General features: G+C 40.0%; 1 protein-coding gene across 10 annotated transcripts in view; it reads left to right on the top strand.

Annotated features, from left to right (window-relative positions):
- Positions 1-19,981, top strand: part of kmt2ca (lysine (K)-specific methyltransferase 2Ca) — a 471,931-nt gene that overhangs the window by 88,102 nt on the left and 363,848 nt on the right. For all 10 annotated transcript variants that reach the window (XR_005942627.1, XR_005942628.1, XM_041184363.1 and 7 more), the window contains exon 2: positions 7,158-7,319. Coding sequence is in view for 8 of the 10 variants with exons in the window: in XM_041184363.1 (XP_041040297.1) it covers positions 7,159-7,319 (161 nt within the window). In the remaining 2 variants the exon portion in view is untranslated. The remainder of the gene's footprint in view (positions 1-7,157; positions 7,320-19,981) is intronic.

The following is a 19,981-nucleotide window of genomic DNA, read 5'->3' as shown; positions in this document are numbered from 1 at the left end:
TTGCAAGGCCATCTTTTGAACCTTAACTTATGGGACACACCCTTTCATCTCCAGTTAGTAGGAATTGGTTACGTTTATTTGTTAAGCCTAGTGAAATTGTTGAAGGCCAAATAAAAGTTGAGCCAAGGATTTCCATACTTTGAATTTTAGCTGTAGATGGTCAAAATTGTTACTTCGTTCTCATGAGTATAATTAAAGTTTGCTATTAATTGTGTTCATATGTGCATAATTTCCAGCAATCATTTATCTTCATAAACCAATCGAATTTTGGACTGGGGATTACTTTATTTTTTGGGCCGATGTGAGTGCTTTATTATTTGGGACTACTCTGTCTCATTTATATGTAAAACCAACTTGTGGACTGTTATTTTAATAACTAGCCTCTGCAGCACTTGTGCTGTGGTTGCCACACTTCTTAAGCAAGATGCTTTAATTACAAATATTCATAGTCTATACATCATCTAAATCTATGCACTAAGTGAGAGTCTATTGATCCTTTTAATTTGTAAGAATGCTGGATCATTGAAAAATATGATTGTTTCCATGAGTACTCGGACATGTGTTTAATCACTACAGGTACTGATTCTATAGCCAAACCAACCTGGCTACAACCAAAGTGCTACCTGTTCTGGTGCCAAAACTAGCTGACTATTTAGCCACTTTTGAGCCAATTTCATTTAGTGTTTGGCTCCCAAAGTATTTTTTTGTGGGTGGGCTGGCCTTTCACTGCAGCAGTGCAAGCCAAGTATTTGACTGATGCCTTGTTATTTGAGACTGTTAATCATGTTGCCAATCAGATTGCACCGGAACTGCTTGATTTGGCCGAATACTGTAGCTGGGCCATTTGCACAGGTTTGTTGAATGGTTGCGGCTCAAAAACTGATGTGGAGTTTGGCTTCAAGAGATTGCATTTGACTGATATGGGCCAATTCTGGTGTTTGGCTTGTGTAGCAAGTCATCTTTGCCGAGTTAGAGTTTACTTCTTGATGGCATTCGTCTGCCATGTTTAGAGTATTAGCTTTGGAGGAGCTGAAATCCCATTCCAATGGCAGCTTTTAACAATCTGAAAGTACATAAAACTGATCCAAGTTTTGCACTCAATCACTTAATGTCCTTTGTGCTGAACGCTTAGTCCAGGGATAAAGTATCAACCAATTGTTTTTGAATGACTTACTTCGAGTGACTCACATTCTCCATCTACTTCAGTGCTGGCTGGAAATCTGATTTTAAAAAATATATTCTTTCTTGGAATGTGAGCGTAGCTGTCGACGCCAGCATTTGTTCCCCACCCCTAATTACCTTTGAAAAGGGCAACGTCTGATTTTTGTGTAAAATTCTTTTTTTTTGTGTTTGAATTGAAGTCTTCAAGTTCTGAAGCATCCCATTGCCATTGATTTCTTTGTCGAACTTCATTCACCACTTTTTCTTTGAATCTATTCAGTCTGGCTTCTGTTCACTCCACGGCACTGAAACTTCCTTGGTAAGTCACCAACAACATTGTGATGCGTTATGCTCCCTTGACCTGACTACAACCTTTGACATTACTGTACTCCTCCATCTTTCCCCTTTAATCCATGTTTGTGACAAAATACTTTTCATCGTTCTGGTAATAGCTGTCCTAGGGTAAGCAGTAGATCTCCTGCAATGATTTTTTTCTCCAGATCTTTGTATATTCACCTTGCACATTGTATTCATGGGCTGCTCCTATTTCTTATCAATATGTTGCTCCTGTTGTTGACAACGTCTCCAAGTACTGGGTTGACTTTCATAAGTATACCAGTGATGCCTTCCTTTACCTCTTCAATATTATAATTGCTCCCACAACTGTTGTTCAGACTGTGTGACATCAAATTGTAGATGAGCGAGGGTGTTTTATAACTCAGTTTTGGTGAAATGAAAGCCATCCTATTCAGACCCTGCCACAGCTCGTTAACCTATCCCCTCCTTCCTGCCTGCCTATTCCCTTCCCTGAATGTCTATTCAAACTCAGCAAAGAAGTATGTAAGCTGGGTATCATGTTCAATCCTGAGTTGAGCTTCAAATTCCACATTGAATTCATCACTAAGACTGCCTACTTCCACCTTTAAAACTTCATCTATCTCTGCTGCACTTCACACTTCATCCACGACTTTTGGAATATCTGGATGCAAACTTTCTCAAGTGCAGCTTGCTTGTCTTTTTATGCCCATCTCAAATATTTTCCAGCACATTCAGGACTATGTTTTATTCCACATTTCTGTGCATCTATTACCTGATCCATTTGGACCCTCCACTGGATTCCCATCTCTGAACTTGTTGATTTTTAAAATCTTTGTTTTTGTCCTCAAATCCCTCCATAGTCCTTCCTAAAATTGTGGGAAGTCAAAAGGAAAACTCTTCAGTGACTGGATTCATACCTGATACAAAATAAGATGTTTGTGGTTGGTAGAGATCTTTAATCATAGCCCTAGAGTATCTGAATATCTCGGAAACAAACTTGACCTAACGCTCTTCAGCTATTTCATTGCTAATCTTTCTTCAATCATAAGGTGAGGTTGTCCCCTGAAGATTTCACTGTTTTCAACTCAACACACAAATTGCTTAGTAATGCGTGCGTCCACACATCAGGACGTGGATAACATGGGCTGACAAGATATTATCTGTGCCATAGAAGTGCTGACAAATATCTCGAAAGATAGCCCAGTCTTAAATAGCATCACCATTAACATTTTGAGCGGGTGGGGCAGTGGGGCATTGCTATTGACTAGAAGTTGAATTGGATTCTTCCATGGGATGTGGGGTGAGTCACCTTCTTCAACCGCTGCAGTTCATCTGGTGCAGGTACACTCATAGTGCTGCTGGGAAGGGAGTTCCAGCATTTTAACACAGCAGTAGTGAAGGAATGACAGTATAGTTTCAAGCCAGGGTGGTGTGTGGCTTGGAGGAGAACTTGCAGATGGTGCTGTTCCCACACAACTATTGCCCTTGTCCTTCTAGATGGTAGAGGTCACGTGTATGGAAGGTTCTGTTGAAGGAGCCTTGGTAAATTGCTGGAGTGCATCTTGTGTATAGTACGTATTGCTGCCACTGTGTGTCAATGTGGAGGGAGTGAATGTTTAAATTGGTGGATGGGGTGCTGATGAAGCAGGCTGCTTTGCCCTGGATGGTGTTGTGCTCTTGAAATTTAGAGCTGCACTCGTTCAGGCAAGCGGAGAGTATTTAATCAACTCCAGACTTATGCCTTGTAGATAGCTTTGGGGAGTCAGGAGGTGAGTAACTTGCCTCTGACCTGCTCTTGTAGCCACAGTATTTATATGGTTGGCCCAGTTCATTTTCTGGTCAATGGTAAGCCCCCAGGATGTTGATTGTGGGGGATTCAGCGATGGTAATGCCATTGAGTGTCATGGGACGATGGTTAGATTCTCTCTTCTTGGAGATGGTCATCGCCCGGCACTTGTGTGGCGTGAATGTCACTTGCCACTTAACAGCCAAAACCTGAATGTTGTCCAGGTCTTGGTGCATATTGGCAAGGACTACTTCAGTATCTGGGGTATTGCGAATGGTACTGAAAATTGTGCCATTGTCAGCAAACATCCCCGCTTCTGACCTTTTGATGAAGGGAAGGTTATTGATGAAGCAGCTGAAGTTTGTTGGGCCTAGGGCATTACACTGAGGAACTCCTGCAGCAATGTCCTGGGACTGATGATTGGCCTCCAACAGCCCCAACCATCTTCCTTCGCACTAAGTATGACCCTGACCAATAGTGTTTTCCCTGTATTTCCCATTGACTTCAGTTTTGTCATGGCTCCTCGAAGCCACACTCAGTCAGTGCTGCCTTGATGTTGAGGGAAGTCACTACCACATCTGTGCTGGATTTCAGCTGTTTTGTCTGTTTGGACCAAGGCTGTAATGTGGTCAGGAACCGAGTGGCCCTGGTTGAACCCAAACTGAACGTCAGTGAGCAGGTTGTATAATTGCTGCTTGATAGCACTGCAGATGATACCTTCCATCACTTTGCTAATGATTGAGAGGAGGCTGATGGTGAGATAGTTGGCCAGATTGCATTTGTCCAGTTGCGGTGGAATGGGCAATTTTCTACATTGTCAGGTAGATACTAGTGTTGTAGCTGTACTGGAACAGCTTGGCTAGGGGCGTGGCCAGTCCTGGACCACAGGTCTTCAGTGCTGTTGGTGGAATTTTGTCAGGGGCAATTGCCTTAGCAGAGTATTCCATACCTTCAGATGTTGCTTGATATCACGTTGAGTGAATCAAATTAGCAGAAGCCTGGCATCTGTGATGCTAAGGATTTTGGGAGGAGGCCAGGATGGATCATCCATCCGGCACTCCTGGCCGAAGGTGGTTACAGATGCTTCAGTCTCATCGTTTGTACTAATCTGCTGGGGTCTCCTATCATTGAGGATGGGGTATTTGTGGAGCCCCCTCCTCCTTCGGTTAACTGGTTAATTGTCCCCCACCATTCATAACTGGATGTGGCAGGACTGCAGAGCTTTAATTTGATTGTGGATTTGCTTAGTTCTGTCTAAGGGCCTTGGCTACAAGAACGGGGACAATACTGGGTATTACTTGACAAACGGCTCACCACCTGACTGCTCAAAACCTTTCCATTATCTACAAGGCTCTAGTCAACAGTGTATTTTTTTATTCATTCATGGGATGTGAGCACCGCTGGGAAGTGTAGCACTTCTTGCCCATCTCTAATTGCCCTTGAAAAAGGTGGCGGTGAGCTGCCTTCTTGACCTGCTGCAGTCCATGTGTTGGTAGTTAACAGTGTGATTAAACACACACACCATTTGCCTGACATCAACCAGAAGAGAGCAGTTTTCTTGATTGGCTCTCTTGCCTTGTTATCTATTACTTCCATCACCAGGGCTTGGCCTAAGTAGCCAAGTGGTTATGGTACTGGGCTTGTAACCCCAAGATCAAGAGTTCAAATCTCACAATGGCAAACTATGAAACAATGTAACTTCATCTGAATAGGAACAGATGGAAACGTGTTTGTACTCAAAAGAGTTACTTCCATCACCAGCACACATGGTGGCTGCAGTCTGTACAATCTAAAGGATGTACTGCAGCAGTTCACTAAGGTTCTGACCCTGTTCCCCTATAACCTGGACGCTATCCTGAATGGAACAAACAAATGCTGTTCCTTCATGATTGTTAAATCAATATTGGTTCTTAGGGTGGAGAATTCCCATTGTGAGAGCACCATTAGTTCAAGAGCTAAAATAGTATATTTCATCACACCTTGAAATCTATTTAAAACCTACCTCTTAAATCAGCCACTTTCACTTATCATTTGTTGCTCAGACCTGACACTCAATAATGAAATTACTTGGGATGCTTCAGATAATTGTTGAATGAATTAATGATTTAAATTAGTTCTACTTTTAGAAAAAAAACAGAATTACCTGGAAAAACTCAGCAGGTCTGGCAGCATCGGCGGAGAAGAAAAGAGTTGACGTTTCGAGTCCTCATGACCCTTCCACTCGAAACGTCAACTCTTTTCTTCTCCACCGATGCTGCCAGACCTGCTGAGTTTTTCCAGGTAATTCTGTTTTTGTTTTGGATTTCCAGCATCTGCAGTTTTTTGTTTTTATCTCTACTTTTAGAAATCCTGATCCAAGTATATGTCCCTTAAGCAATGAGTAAGATTTGACAGTGAAATTATTTGTATTTCATTTTTATGATGTCATTCCAGTGATTCTAGTGACCATGATGTCTAAAATGTATCTTTTATATACATATTTATTTTGACACTTTTCAGTCCACCTAATTATTATTTTACTGTATCTCTGTGCTGAAGTGTGAAGCTTGTAGTTGATGTGTCCAAATGGACATTTTCCTCTTGAGTGAAGCTAATTCAGGCTGGGATTTACCCTTTGTTGAATTCTATTTTCCCCACTTTGTGCAAAGTCCTTCAATATAATGCATAAAAATTATGACAAATTTTCTTGCTCATAATTCAACTGGCTGAGCCCTAAAGTACTGCGTTGGATGTTAGGAAGTTGATTTGTACCTGTGATTCCTAGCAAAATAAGTTCTTGTTCTCAAGCATTGTTGGACAAGAGGTGGGAGGTGGAGATCAGACTCTTGCTGCTACCTTCTGCCCCTCTCCTCTCCTTCCCATCCCAAAACGAGTAGATAGGTGAAATTCCAGAATTAGCCACCCCAGGCTGTACTTGGGCACTCACTCATTTTTGGTAAAAATACAACTTATCTAACTGGAACCTGCCTTGGGGCTATCAAGGTATCCAGTTAATCTTTAGTCTGCTTTGGACTCGCTGACTTATCGAAGACAGTGAATTCAAGATATGTTGTTTCCTAGTTCAGCTCAGCCAGTGGAATTATGACCAATTATCAGTAGACCAAAATGGAAGAAGGTTGTGTTATAAAGCTATGTATTACACAGAAGGACTTTGCACAAAATGGGGAAAACAAAATTCAACCCTTGTACAATTTAATTTGCTGCTTTCTCTGTTTATCAAAGGTAGTCAGTGTCGCTTTGTCATCTTTCTAGAGTATTTGGCAAGCAGGCTTTAAAATCCAAGATATTATGCCAACCACTGATCCATGACATTAATCAATGACGTTGGTCACTTTGAATGTCCTGCTATATCCTCCAGGTATGAGAAGTAACTAAATGTACTGTGCAATGATGCTTTGATTAAAAAAGGCTTCTTTTTTACTCCAGTACTTTTATCACGCACCCAGTGCTGATTCTTTTTGGTCTCTGTGATTGTTCTAAGTTTGTTTTGAGCAAAGTTGTTTTGACAGATAGGGTGCCTGCCGGCAAGCCAATGTTAAAAGAAATGGATTTTTAATAGATGAGACAGACACAATATATTACTGGGATTGGCGGTCAAAATAGTGAGACAAATAAAAGCCTTTCAATGATGTTAGTGCAGTACTCAAATTCTGCAATGAAACAATAGAACCCTTGATATTAATAAAAAGTTTCTATTAGCGGCTCGTGGTGAAATCCGTTACCGCCACAAGACCATTCTGAGCAGATGTGGCTATTTTATTGTGTTCAAGCCTAAAGTGCTCACAGAAGCATCTAAGCCTCTGGCTGTAGTTTGTTTACCTTTCAGATTTGGTGTTGACATTCGTGGAGTTTCCTTCACTGTAACGACTAACTTTTACTTTTTAACCCTTAGAATGTCATCAGAGGACAAAAGTGTGGAGCCTTCTGACCTAGGACCGCCACCTCTTTCTGCCGTCCTTGCGGCTGCCCCTGTTGGTAGCCCTGTAAGTAATGACAAACGACCACGGGGCCGACCTCGCAAAGATGGCACAACTCCTCTACAGAAGAAAAAGAAGTAAGTGATGCCTGCAAAGTAAATCACACCATTTGAGTTAAAAATGTCACTAACTTACAGTAAGCACGTACTATGACGTTGAAGTGTTCTACAAATGCTGCAAGTGATAATTTGGTGTCTGCTTGTGGTATTAATCTACTAGTATTGAAGTTTACCATACTGTGGCCCATAATTTTTTTTAACACTTTCTTCTTAGTTGTGCCTTACTGGTTCATGGAAGGGGATGACTTGGTGGAACAACAAATCCCCAATTGGTTCTGCTGTTGTGTCTTTTATGCTCCCTCCATTTCATAATCATTCTTGGGCATAAACCTGTAGACCTCTGCCACTGCAAGATGTTTCTCCCTGAGGCACTTTTTGTTCAGCAATTCATATCGTTTTGAGTCCTGTGTTATGTAGGTCTTAGATTCATATGGCACACTATTCTGTTTGGTGAGTAAGGTGAAGGAAAGTCTTACTTTTCATCAGCTGATCACAGAAAATGATGGCTGAAGGGAAGAAAGACCACTCAGTAGACACAACTAAACTCGTGACCTCCTATTAGGGAGAGAATTCATATTTCAGTATTTCCTTGACTGTGTGTGTCTCCTTTACTCATAAGTTATGCAATGTTTGCTGTGTTCATTGCAGTATACTTTATCCTTGTCAGTAGGTTTATTTGGTATAATACTTGTATTGGTACAATATAAAGAGGAATCTTATTTAAGTCAATTTGTGCTGTGCCAGCTGCTTACATGATATTCTCAGTTCATTTCCAAGTTGCTCTAACAATGCCATCACCAGCGACATAAATGTAACTATAATTTCGTCTTCAAACACAACCAACCAGTTTTGGTGGGTCCTCCAAAGCGTTTAGAGTACACGTTGTTTGGAAAATTTCACAACTGCTATAATATTTTACTACAGCAACAACTTGTAAAACGCCTTTAACATAGTAAATTGTCCCAAGGTGTTTAACAGGAGCTTTACCCAACATAATTTGACACTGTATAAGGAGATATTAGGGCAAATGACCAAAAACTTGGTCACAGTGGTAGGTCTTAAGGATCACCTTAAAGGAGAATAGAGAGGCAGAAAGATTTAGAGAGGAATTCTAGAGGTTACGACCTTGGCCACCAATGCTAGAATGATAAAAATTGGGGATGCTGAAGAGACCAGAATTGGATGATAAAAGAGATCTTGTAGGACTGAAGAAGATCAAAAATTGGGAGGGGTGAGGCCATGGAGGAATTTGAAAAAAATCAGAATTTTAAAATCCAGGTGTTGTTTAACTAGGATTCAGTGTAGGGATCAGCAAGCACATGGGTCATGAGTAAACAGGACTTGATGCGAGTACTGACAAAAGAGAATTTTGGATGACCTCAAGTTTATAGAGGGTAGAAAATTGGATGCTTGCTCATGAATGTGTTGGAGTAGATAAGTCTAATGCATGGACAAAGATTTCAGCAGGTGATTGGTTGAGGCAGGTAAAATCTTGCCACAAGGTTGCATTCTGACAGCATGTAAATTTTATCCACTTAGCCTTGTGCTTGACTCATATTCGTGACAATTATGAATTTGACCTCTTCCCCTCTTTTCCTGAATGTGATTTGTGATGGGGTACAATTTCACCTACTTATGTCAGCCTTCTAATTTGTGTAAGTGAGCCTAGATAGTGAATATATGCCACCCCAAAATGCTGGTTGATCGAAGGCTACCGATCAGCATTAATGCATGGGTTTCAATGCGGTAATTGACAATCTGAAGCAGAAGACATTTTATTTCCTTTTCTTTCTCCCTTCCTCTGCTTCAAAAACTCATGGGTTGTAAAACTATGGATGAGGTGAACTAACTCGTTACAGACCAAGATTAAACTTGCAATGTTCCTGGTTCGTATTGTTTAATGCCACACTTATGGTGCAGTTCCCATGGAATCATTAATGGAATAAAAACAAAAATAACTTGAAATACTCAGCAGGCCTGGCAGCATCTGTGGAGAGAGAAAAGCAGAGTTAACATTTTAGGTTAATGACCCTTCTTCTCTTCAACGTTGTATTTTCTGTACAGCCAACTAATTAAAAATCAATTGATTTTTAAAAGAGGTTTGAATTAAGAAAAATGGGAAATTGGTATTTAAAGAAAAAATTGAATAATTTGATACTTTGATTTGTGACTTCTGATTGAGACTTTTCTGTAGCTATGTTTATATGTAAACATATATGTGATTTTTAATGAAAGAGCAATGTACCTGAAATGAATTTCTATATGGACAATAAAGTGAATTGAGAATAATTGAGTTACATTGCACCAGAGACGTCTCTTTGAGAGTCTTGGATCTTTCACACTTGTGGTTGGCTTTTTCTTTAAAAGAGAAGTGGTGTGTTCTAAATCTGTAAATAGTATAATCATTATATAGGTTGCAGGTCCAGTCATTGGTTTGATGCGCAGACAGCCCACTTAGCGTCCAACTGAGATGGCCTCTGATAGTAGCTGTTCCTAGATTTTTGAGATCTTCAATACTGCAGAAGTATTTTCCTATAGCTTGTGTTGATGCTGAGCATGAAACAAGTTACACTAATTTGAGGTTACAAATATAATGTCTTTTCAATAGGAAAAGACAATATTTCAACTGTCTGTAGGCTGATTTAGAAGAAAAAGTACTTTTGAGCTCATCCAGTTTAGGGTATTATTTCAGGGAAAAGCTATATTTCCTCAATTTTTAAATTTGTTCGCTGCTACCAGTGCTCTGATGGGCATACTACAATTTCACAGAGTACAGCTCCCTTTACGACACTCTCAGAAGTGTGCCTTTATGCCAGTTTCTGAGAACATTCCTCGGTTCTACTTTGATATTTCCATAATCCACATCATATGTCCTGGTCGCCTCTGTCAGTTTGACTGCCAAAATTAAACCAAATCATGAGTAGGTTTGTGTTGGTGGGGTTAAATACACTGCAACTAAGTTGACATTTCAGACATGTTTCACTTGGGATTTTAATAGAGAGGATCTTCATCTGATCGATTTGGAATGCATTCAAATTTCGGTCCTAGAAGTGAAGTTGTGCTTATAACCACTTCACTACCTAGTGCTCTGTTGATACCATGCACGTACTTTACACAGAGTGCAAATTGTCCCTTGTGATAAATATGAAAATGAAAGACTGATGGCTTTAATACTTAATTTGTGAAAGCACAAGTTCATTGGGAGGGGCCATGAGTATGTGCATTTTCATGAGTTAATCCTATTGTACTAGATAGGGAGATTGTTGCTATTGAATGATCAGACCATGATGCTATCAAGAAATACTGAATCTTAAGATTTGGAAGAACTGATGTGGCTGAAGAGATTAAGTTGTAACCTAAGTCAAGGATAAGGCAAACCATGCAACCTGTCAATTCATTCCACTGGTACTCTACCTCTCCCAACCTAGCTTCCATTTTTTTAAGGCCTGTATTATCCTGACCAGCATATTATTTCAAATATTTGTCCATTTTAGAGTAAAGAATTTCCCCTTATTGTACCTGCTTTAAATTTAAATTTACTTTTTTTAATTGAAATTTATGACCTTTTATTCTAGCGTACTTTAAAGTGATATTAAATGAGGCAAAGCAATATTACATTTTATATGATTTGATCAGGTGTCCCTTTTACCTCTTGTTATTCATTTTGCTGGATTTCGATCTTCAGTCCTTTCTCATAGTTCAGCTGGGATCAGTCTCTTGCTGTTTTTCGTGCACCCTTCTAATATATGCATGCCCTTTTTCTAGAATGGCCTACAAAAATTAAGACTGCACTCATTTGTCATCTGGCTACTTGCAGCTGTAGCATTATTTCATTCGACTTCTATTTTACTGTTCTGTCCTAGCATTTTATTAACTTTTTAAAAAAATGCTTTATGACATTGCCTAGACATGGAAGTCTGTTATTATTCCCCAAGACACTCTACTACTTCAATTCAATTGATTGGGAAAGATGGCCTAGGCTCTATTTCTATGATTATGTTGGCCATTAAGGGTCCCACGGTGCTTTTCAAACAAGAGCTTTCCTTCCTGCAACAGCAACAAACAAAACAGATTAACTGGCTATTCATCTCATTGCTGTTTGTGGGATTTCCCTGTGCACAAAATGGCTGCCGCATTTACTGACATAATGGCAGCCACGTTTTTAAAATTATTCATTGTATGTGAAGTGCCTAAGAATGTTCTCAAAGATGTGGTAAGATGTTCCACGTATAAATACAAGTTTGTGATTTGTGCAGTTCCTGACATCTATAACTGTTTGGTTGTGCTACTGGACAGCTAAAATCTTGTGTACGTTTCATTGCTGATCCTCTCTGCTTTCTTTATTTTGATGTTGCGACCAAGTTTGGCAAACTTGGATGTGACTCCAGAATCCAAATCTTTGGTGTTGATATAAGCAATGGGGAAATGAGCATTGTTAGGAGGATTCAACTCAGCATCTCTTGTTCTACTCTCCCCTCCCCACCATATCTACGTTGACATTACAACACTTTTTGGTGCATTCCTTATGTAGCTTCCATTTTTTTTAAAAACCTGCATTTATATAGCACCTTTCATCACCTCGGGGTGTCCCAAAGTGATTTATAGCTAATTACATTTTGCAGTGTAGACACTAGCAATGTAGCAACCAAATTGCACACAGTAAGCTCCCACAAACAGCAGTGAGGTAATGACCAGATATACTGTTTTAATGAAGTTGATCGAGCAACAGTATTGACCAGGTCACTGTGGATATCTGTCCTGCTCTTTTTTGAAATGGTACCTTGTGGTTTTTTATGCCCTCCTGAGGGAGCTCTTAGGGCGTCTGTTTAACATCTCATGTGCTGCACTGGACTGTCAGCATAGACTTTTGAATTAAAATCTCTGGAGTGGGACTTGAATCCACAGCATTCTGACTCTGAAGTGAGCGTGCTACCAACTAACACACCCTACTTATCTTTTGTCGGGAACTTTCTGAATGTTCCGTGAAGTTGTCTTATAGGGAGTTCTATTATGTACTTAACTTTCTTTTGAGGCTCTTACAGATACCGGGCATTATTTTGTCTTCTACATCATGTACAGTTTCTTGTTTAAGTTGGAGTTGATGCTATTATTTTATGTTACTGTTGCCTTTTGTAGATAAGTGCACTGTTTGAGTCAGTACTGGGATATGACCTTTGCTCAATGAGTCTTAGTTTAAAAATGCCCACTAGTGTCCATCTATCCATTAAACAATACAACCATCTTCCTCCTCAAATCCTAATAATGGTGGGTCCATTACAGTGCCCCATGCCCTGAAAGTGTTCTCCATGGTCTCCTTCATTATGCTAAGATATTTGCCATTCAGCCTTGATGTTTTATTAGTCTTAAGCCCCTTCAACTTCCTCAGATACTTCTGCAGTGCTGACTTCAGGAGATATTTGAGAGGAAAAACTTAAATTATTTGATTTTATACTTGTGATTGGAATTAGTGTTATGAGGAGAATGGGATAGTGGGTTTGAATGCTGTTCTTTCATATCTGATGTCTGGGTTTGTGACCAACTCAGATTGTTTAAGTGAATTTTTTCTATAGTCTCAATCTGATTCCAATTAACACAATTGGCAATTAATGCAGACTTGAATTGGAACTAAGTTGGCAGTTTTCATTCAAAATGAAAATACCATCCTACTGGGGCATAGTAGAGTTGAATTTGACGTAAGCTGCCAAATAGGCAATTGGTCCTGTATCTACAAAAGCAAAATACTGTGGATGTTAGAAATCAGGAATAAAAATGAAAAAAGCTTCATAGCATCTGTGAAGAGAGTAAAACAGTTGACAGTTTTGGTTTGTGGTCTTCCATCAGAAGTTCTAATGAAAGGTCACAGACCTGGAGCATTAACCCTCTGCTTCACTTCTCAGATGCTGCCAGACCTGCTGAGTATTTCCAGTGTTTTCATCATGTATCTAACTTGACTTGACCTGACTTGCTTGATGCTGAAAATAGAGTTGAAATTAAAAAATGTTATACTTATCTGGATCACCAGTCAGTGGCACCGCAAAGTGATGAGATGCGGCTTTGAACAGAAAATTTCCACTGAACATGTTGTTTTGAGCCCTAATACTCTTATAGTAGATAAATGTGTGGTAGTACATTTTGGTAGAAAGAATAGACTGCATACTCAAAGTGAGTCGAAATGAGATGAAGGAGCAAGGGGATTTAAGAAACCAGATATACATCATTGAAAATATCAACAAAGGTTAATAAGTCTGTAAAAAAAAAAATCAAATGAAGCTCGGGCTCATTTCTAGAAGGATAGAATTGAAAAGCAATAGTCCTGGACTATTGCTCCAGGGACACGAGTTCAAATCCTGCCACACTGGCTGATGGAATTTAAATTCAATTAAATAAATGTGGAATAAAAAAATAAAGCTCGTCACAATAATGACCATGGAACTCAGTTTGTCATAAAAGCCCGTCTGGTTCACAAATATCCTTTCAGGAAGGAAATCTGTTGTCCTTACATGGCCTGGCCTGTAAGTGGCACCAGACATGGCAATGTGGTTGACTTTAACTACCCTCTGAAATGGCCTAGCAAGCCGCTCAGTTGCATCAAAACCACTACAGCAAAGTCATGGTTCAAGAAGGTGGCTCCACCACCACCACCACCTAAAAGGCAATTAGGGATGGACAATAAATGCTGGGACCTTGCCAGTGACATATGCACCCCACGAACGAGTTAAAAAGAAAACTTGTATTAAACTTGGTTAGGCCGCACATGGAGCACTGAACAGTTCTGGTCATACTGTTAGGATATAGAGGCACTGGGTAAGCTGCAAAAATGAGTTTAAAAGGAAGATGTCACAACTGAGAGCTTATACCTACCAAGAAAGATTGAAAAAGCTTGGGATCTTTTCCTGAGGTTAAAAGAAAACTGTGGGTCTTTATGAAAGAGTTTGGCGGAAGTAACTGAGATGTTCCCTGAGATGTTCCCACTTATGTGGAGGGACCATAAATGCAAGATAGCCTAAAATCCAATAGAAATTTCAATCTTTATCCAGAGAGTGGTTAGAATGTGGAACTCACTACCACAAGGAGTAGTTGAGATGACTAGTAGAGATACGTTTTTTTTAATATTCATTTACTGGATGTGGGCTTTGTTGGCTGGGCCAGCATTTATTTCCCATCCCTATTTGCCCTTGAGAAGGTGGTGGTGAGCTGCGTTCTTGAACTGCTGCTGTCCATGTGGTGTAGGTATACCCACAGTGCTGTTAGGAAGGGAGTTCCAGGATTTTGACCCAGCGACAGTGAAGGAACTGCGATATATTTCCAAATCAGGATGGTGAGTGACTTGGAGGGGAACTTCCAGGTGGTGGTGTTCATTTCAGGGGAAGGTAATTAAACACTAGGGAGAAAGCAATAGCAAATTGTGCTGATGGGGTTGGATGAAGAAGGTTGGGCTGAGGCTCATATGGAACATAAGCACTAGCATGGATGAGGGGCTAAATGGCCTCTTTTTGTGCAGTGCATTCTATTTATTTGGATAATATCACAGAATCACTACAGAACAGAAGGAGGCCATTCAGCCTGTCATGTTTGCGCCTGGTCTCCATAGGAGCAATTTACCTAATGTCACTCCTCCATTTTCTCCCCATAGCCCTGCACATTCTTCCTTTTCAGATAATACAATTCCCTCTTGAATGCTTTTATTTAACCTGACTCCAGCACACACTCAGGGAGTGCATTCCAGATCGTAACCACTTGCTGCATGAGAACGTTTCTCCTCATGTCACCATGACTTCTCTGGCCAATTTTTTTTTAATTCATTCATGGGATGTGAGTGTCGCTGGCCATGCCATCATTTATTGCCCATCCCTAATTACCCTTGAGAATGTGGTGGTGAGCTGCCGCCTTGAACTGCTGCAGCCTATATGGTGTACCCACAGTGCTGTTAGGGAGAGTGTTCCAGGATTTTGACCCAGCGATAGTGAAAGAATGGCAATATAGTTCCAGGTCAGGATGATGAGTGGCATAAATCTATTACTTAAATCTGTGCCCCCTTACTCTTGATCCTTCCACCAAGGAGAACATTTTTCCCCTATCTACCATGTCCCAGACCCCTCATGATTTTGAATACCTCCATCAAATCTCCTTCCAGACTTCTCCAAGGAAATGGCCCAAACTTCTCCAGCCCATTTACGTAACAGAACAGTGGGGCATGTGGATTGACAGAACTTTCCAGTTAAGACTTGTAGCTTTTACTGTTGTTTATAGATAATGGTATTTTTGCAGCATGATTTGATATTTTAATACTTTATTTTGGTGGGGTATAATTCTTTTGAATCTCCAGTCTAATTGGCATTATCATCTGATAGTATGTACTGAGAAATGAATGACCAAATCTTGTAAATGGCATGTAATGATTCACTGCATCATGTCATTTATCCCAGTTGTTTACCTCATTGACCAATATGTCTGACGGTTGACTTTGAAAGGGATTCATGGTCCAGAAATTCAGCCCCAAGATAAAAGCAAAATACTGTTGATGCTGGAAATCTGAAACAAAATCAGAACATGCTGGAAAAACTCAGGAGGTCTAACAGCACCTGTGGAGAGAAAAAAAAAGTTAACGTTTTGAGTCCGTATGACTCTTCTTCAGAGCTAAAGAGAAGTAAAGATGTGATGAAATTTATACTGTTTAAGGGGATTGACGCAGACGAAGCTGGATTTTCTGCCAGTGATAGGCAGAGGCAAAGGAGAGATTGCCAGTGATGTCATAGACAAAAGGACAAAGGGGTGTTAATGACAGTGGAAAATTCAGCCTACTGTTATACTTAATTTGCAACTAAAATGTTACATGCTAATGGAATGTTATGATTTATTTTTTAAGAAAGCTTTTTTTCAAAAAAGAGGAGGCTCCTTTCAGCTGAGTGTGCTTGGTGATTTTAAAAAATGTTGATAGAAGGCTGAACTCAAGGTTTAGCAGCAGCTTTTATTATCTGGAAATTCTATATTGGCAAGGAATCAATTTTTTTCCCTCCACTTCTTTACTTGAATTTAGATAAAGAATCCCAAAGTTAGCAATGGGTTAAGTTTTGGTTTACTCTTAAGCCACTGTTGGCAAGTATCAATTTTTGAATCCAGATCTTAAACAAAACCCATTCCAGGATTTTTGCTCAGCCATCAGAGCCGGCACTATTTTCGCCAGCAGTGTGTTTTTTCTCTCTCCCTTTCCCTTTAGTAGGATCATGAGGATAAGTTCTAGTGCGCTGGCTGGGGGTGGGGTATGACTGTAGATTTTTTTGCTGCAAAGTTATTTTGTCAGTGCAAGTTTCAGCGTACATGCACACAATTTATTGTGTTCCTTTTGTGGAGAATGTTTTCATCTGATATGGAAGTTTAAAATGGTTGCTGAATGCAGTTCTTTTTGTACCAGAAGACAGTTGTTTTTCAATATATTGACTATTTCAGGAAGTGGTTACTGAATCATATTTCAGTATTGTGGTTATCGCTTGTAAATGTAGCTGTTTGTCATTTTTACTGAAATCTAAAGTTCAAAATGAACCTGCTTGCACGTACTGTAATATAATACATCTGTTTAAAAAAAAAAATCTGAGATGTGTCTAACGCAATGAAAGAATGAAATCAAACATAGACAACAGATGTGTGAGCAAAGTTAGAGCTCATGGAATAAAAGGGACAATGGCATCATGGATATGAAATTGGCTGATTGACAGGAAACAGTAGTGGTTAATGGATGTTTTTGGACTTGAGGAACGTTTATGTTGGAGTTGCCCAGGGGTCGGTGTTAGGATCTCAGTTCTTCCTGATATAGATATATATATCTAGACCTAGACTTCTAGAAACTATATAACGGGATAAAATCAATAGTCACTTAGACAAATGCAGGATAATTAAGGAAAGCCAGCATGGATTCGTTAAGGGAAAATCATCTTTAACTTGCTGTGTGCAGGGCACAATTTCAGAATTTGCAGGCAGTGCAAAACTTGGAAGTATTGTGAACTCTGAGGAGGATAGTGTCGAACTTCAAAAGGTTGTAGACAGGTTGGTGGAATGGGCAGACAACTTGGCAGATGAAATTTAATGCAAAAAAGTGTGAAGTGATTCATTTTGGTAGGAAGAACACGGAGAGACAATACAAAATGAAGGGTAGAATTTTAAATGAGGTGCAGGAGTAGAGAAAACTGAGTGTAATTGTGCATAAATCATTAAAGGTGGTAGGACAGATTGAGAGAGCTGTTAATAAACATACAGCGTCTTGGGCTTTATTAATAGAGGCATAGGGTACAAAAGCAAGGATGCTATGTTAAACTTGTATAAACACTGGTTCAGTTTCAGTTGAAGCATCGCGTGTAGTCCTGGGCACTGCACTTCAGGAAGGGTGAAAATACATCTGAGTCAAGTGAGTTGGAATCAAATGTTAGCAAAAAAGATGATGGCTGAACAATGGGTCACCTTCAAAGAAAAGATATTGTAGGCAATGTCAAGTTTTATTCCCTTGAAGGGGAAAGGTAAGACAAATAAATCCAGAGCGCCCTGGATAATGACAGAGATAGAAGTAAAGTTGAAAAGGAAGAAGTGCATGTACGACAGATGTCAGGTTGAAAATACAGTGGAGAATTAGCCTGAATATAGAAGTACCAGAGGGGAAGTGAAGAAACTAATAAGAAAATCAAGGGGAGAGCATGATAAGAGGCTGGCAGTGAATATAAAAAGGAATCCCAAGGTCTTCTGTAAGCATGTAAATAATGAAAGGGAGGTAAAAGATAGAGTAGGGCCGACTGATGAGCACTTGGCATGTCATAACATTCAAGGCTATGGACTAAATGCGGGTAAATGGAATTAGGTAGGTAGGTTAGGTATTTTTCACGTGTTGGTGCAGACTCGATGGCTGAAGGGTCTCTTCTGCACTGCGATTCTGTGATTGGGACAAAAAAAGGGGACTTGCAAGTGGAGGCTGGAGATATGGCAGAGGTGTTGAACGAGTACTTTGCATCCCTCTTTACAAAGGAAGAGGATGCCCCCCAGGCCAGTGTGAGAGAGGAGGTAATTGGTACGCCAGAAGAATTTACAATTGAGAGGAAGGAGGTGTTGAAAAGCCTAACTTTTACTTAAAATAGAAAAGGTACCAGGACCGGATGAGATGCATCCAAGGGCACTGAAGGAAGTAAGAATGAAAATTGCAGAGGACCTAGGGAAAATCTTAGCCTTCCTTAGACTCGAGAGGTGTCAGAGGACTGGAGAATTGTTCAAAAGAGGGGTGTAAGGATAAAGTTGGCAACTACAGACCAGTCAGTTTGATCTCAGTGGTAGGGAAACTTCTGGAAACTATATAATGGGATGAAATCAGTAGTCACTTAGACAAGTGCAGGGTAATTAAGGAAAGCCAGCATGGATTCATTGAGGGACAATCATCTTAAACTAACTTGCTGGAGTTTTTTGAGGAGGTAACAGAGAAGGTTGATTAGGGAAACGCTGTTGATGTGGTGTATATGGATTTTCAAAAAGCATTTGATACAGTGCCACACAACAGACTTGTGAGGAAAATTCTAGGTCAAAGGATAAAAGGGAAAGTAAGCACTTGGATGAGAAATTGGCTGAGTGACAGAAAACAGAGAGCAGTAATAAATGGTTGTTTTTCAGATTGGAGGAAGGTTTGTAGTGGAGTTCTCCAATGTGTTGGGACCCTTGCTTTTCCTGACATGCATTAATGACCTAGACTGTGGTGTGCACAGCATGATTTCAAAATTTGCATACGCTACGAAGATTGGAAATGTCACCTGTGATGGGGATAGACTTGAACTTCAAAAGGACATAGGCATGTTGGTGATAAAAGCAAAATACTGCGGATGCTGGAAATCTGAAACAAAAACAAAAATTGCTGGAAAAACTTGGCAGGCCTGATAGCATCTGTGGAAAGAAAGACAGAGTTAACGTTTTGAATCCGCATGACTCTTCTTCAGACTGTTGGTGGATTGGGCCAACAAGTGGCAGATGTAGTTCAATGCAAAAAAGTGTAAGATGATTCATGTTGGCAGGAAAAATATAGAGAGACAGCATAAAACAAAGGGAGAGCTGCTAAAGGCGGTGCAGGAACAGAGGGACCTTGGTATATATGTACACAGGTCATTGATAATAGCATGGCATGTTGAGAGAGCAGTTAATGAAGCATATAGTATCTTAGGCTTTATTAATAGGGACATTAAGTACAAGAGTAAGGAGGTTATGTTGAACTTGCATAAGACGCTAGACACCTGAATTACTGCATCAGTTCTGTGCGTCATACATTAGGAAAGATGTGAAGGCATTGGAGAGAGTACAGAAAGAGATTCACAAGAATTATACCAGGGATAAAGAACTCTAGCTGTGAAGATAGATTGGAGAGGCTGGGACTCTTTTCCCTGGAGAAAAGAAGGCTTAGAGAAGACTTGTTAGAGGTATTCAAGACCCTGAGGGGCATGCACAGGGTATTATGATGTGGCAGGCAGACCAAATCCACAAGGGAAACTTGGCCACTCTATCGCAACAGTTTTGCAGTTTGTATTTATTACAAGAAGATTTGTGTAGTGAGTCCACTAACGACTTATGAGATTTTAAAAATTAAATTAAAACATTTAATAACAAAAGAAAAAATTCAAACTCATCCATAAGATTACAGTTACTTGATATTATAACAAATCCCC

The sequence above is a fragment of the Carcharodon carcharias genome, chromosome 3, assembly GCF_017639515.1.
Source record: "Carcharodon carcharias isolate sCarCar2 chromosome 3, sCarCar2.pri, whole genome shotgun sequence".
Lineage (NCBI taxonomy): Eukaryota > Metazoa > Chordata > Chondrichthyes > Lamniformes > Lamnidae > Carcharodon > Carcharodon carcharias.
Note: the sequence above shows the minus strand (reverse complement) of the source record. Positions and strands in the feature narration are given on the sequence as shown.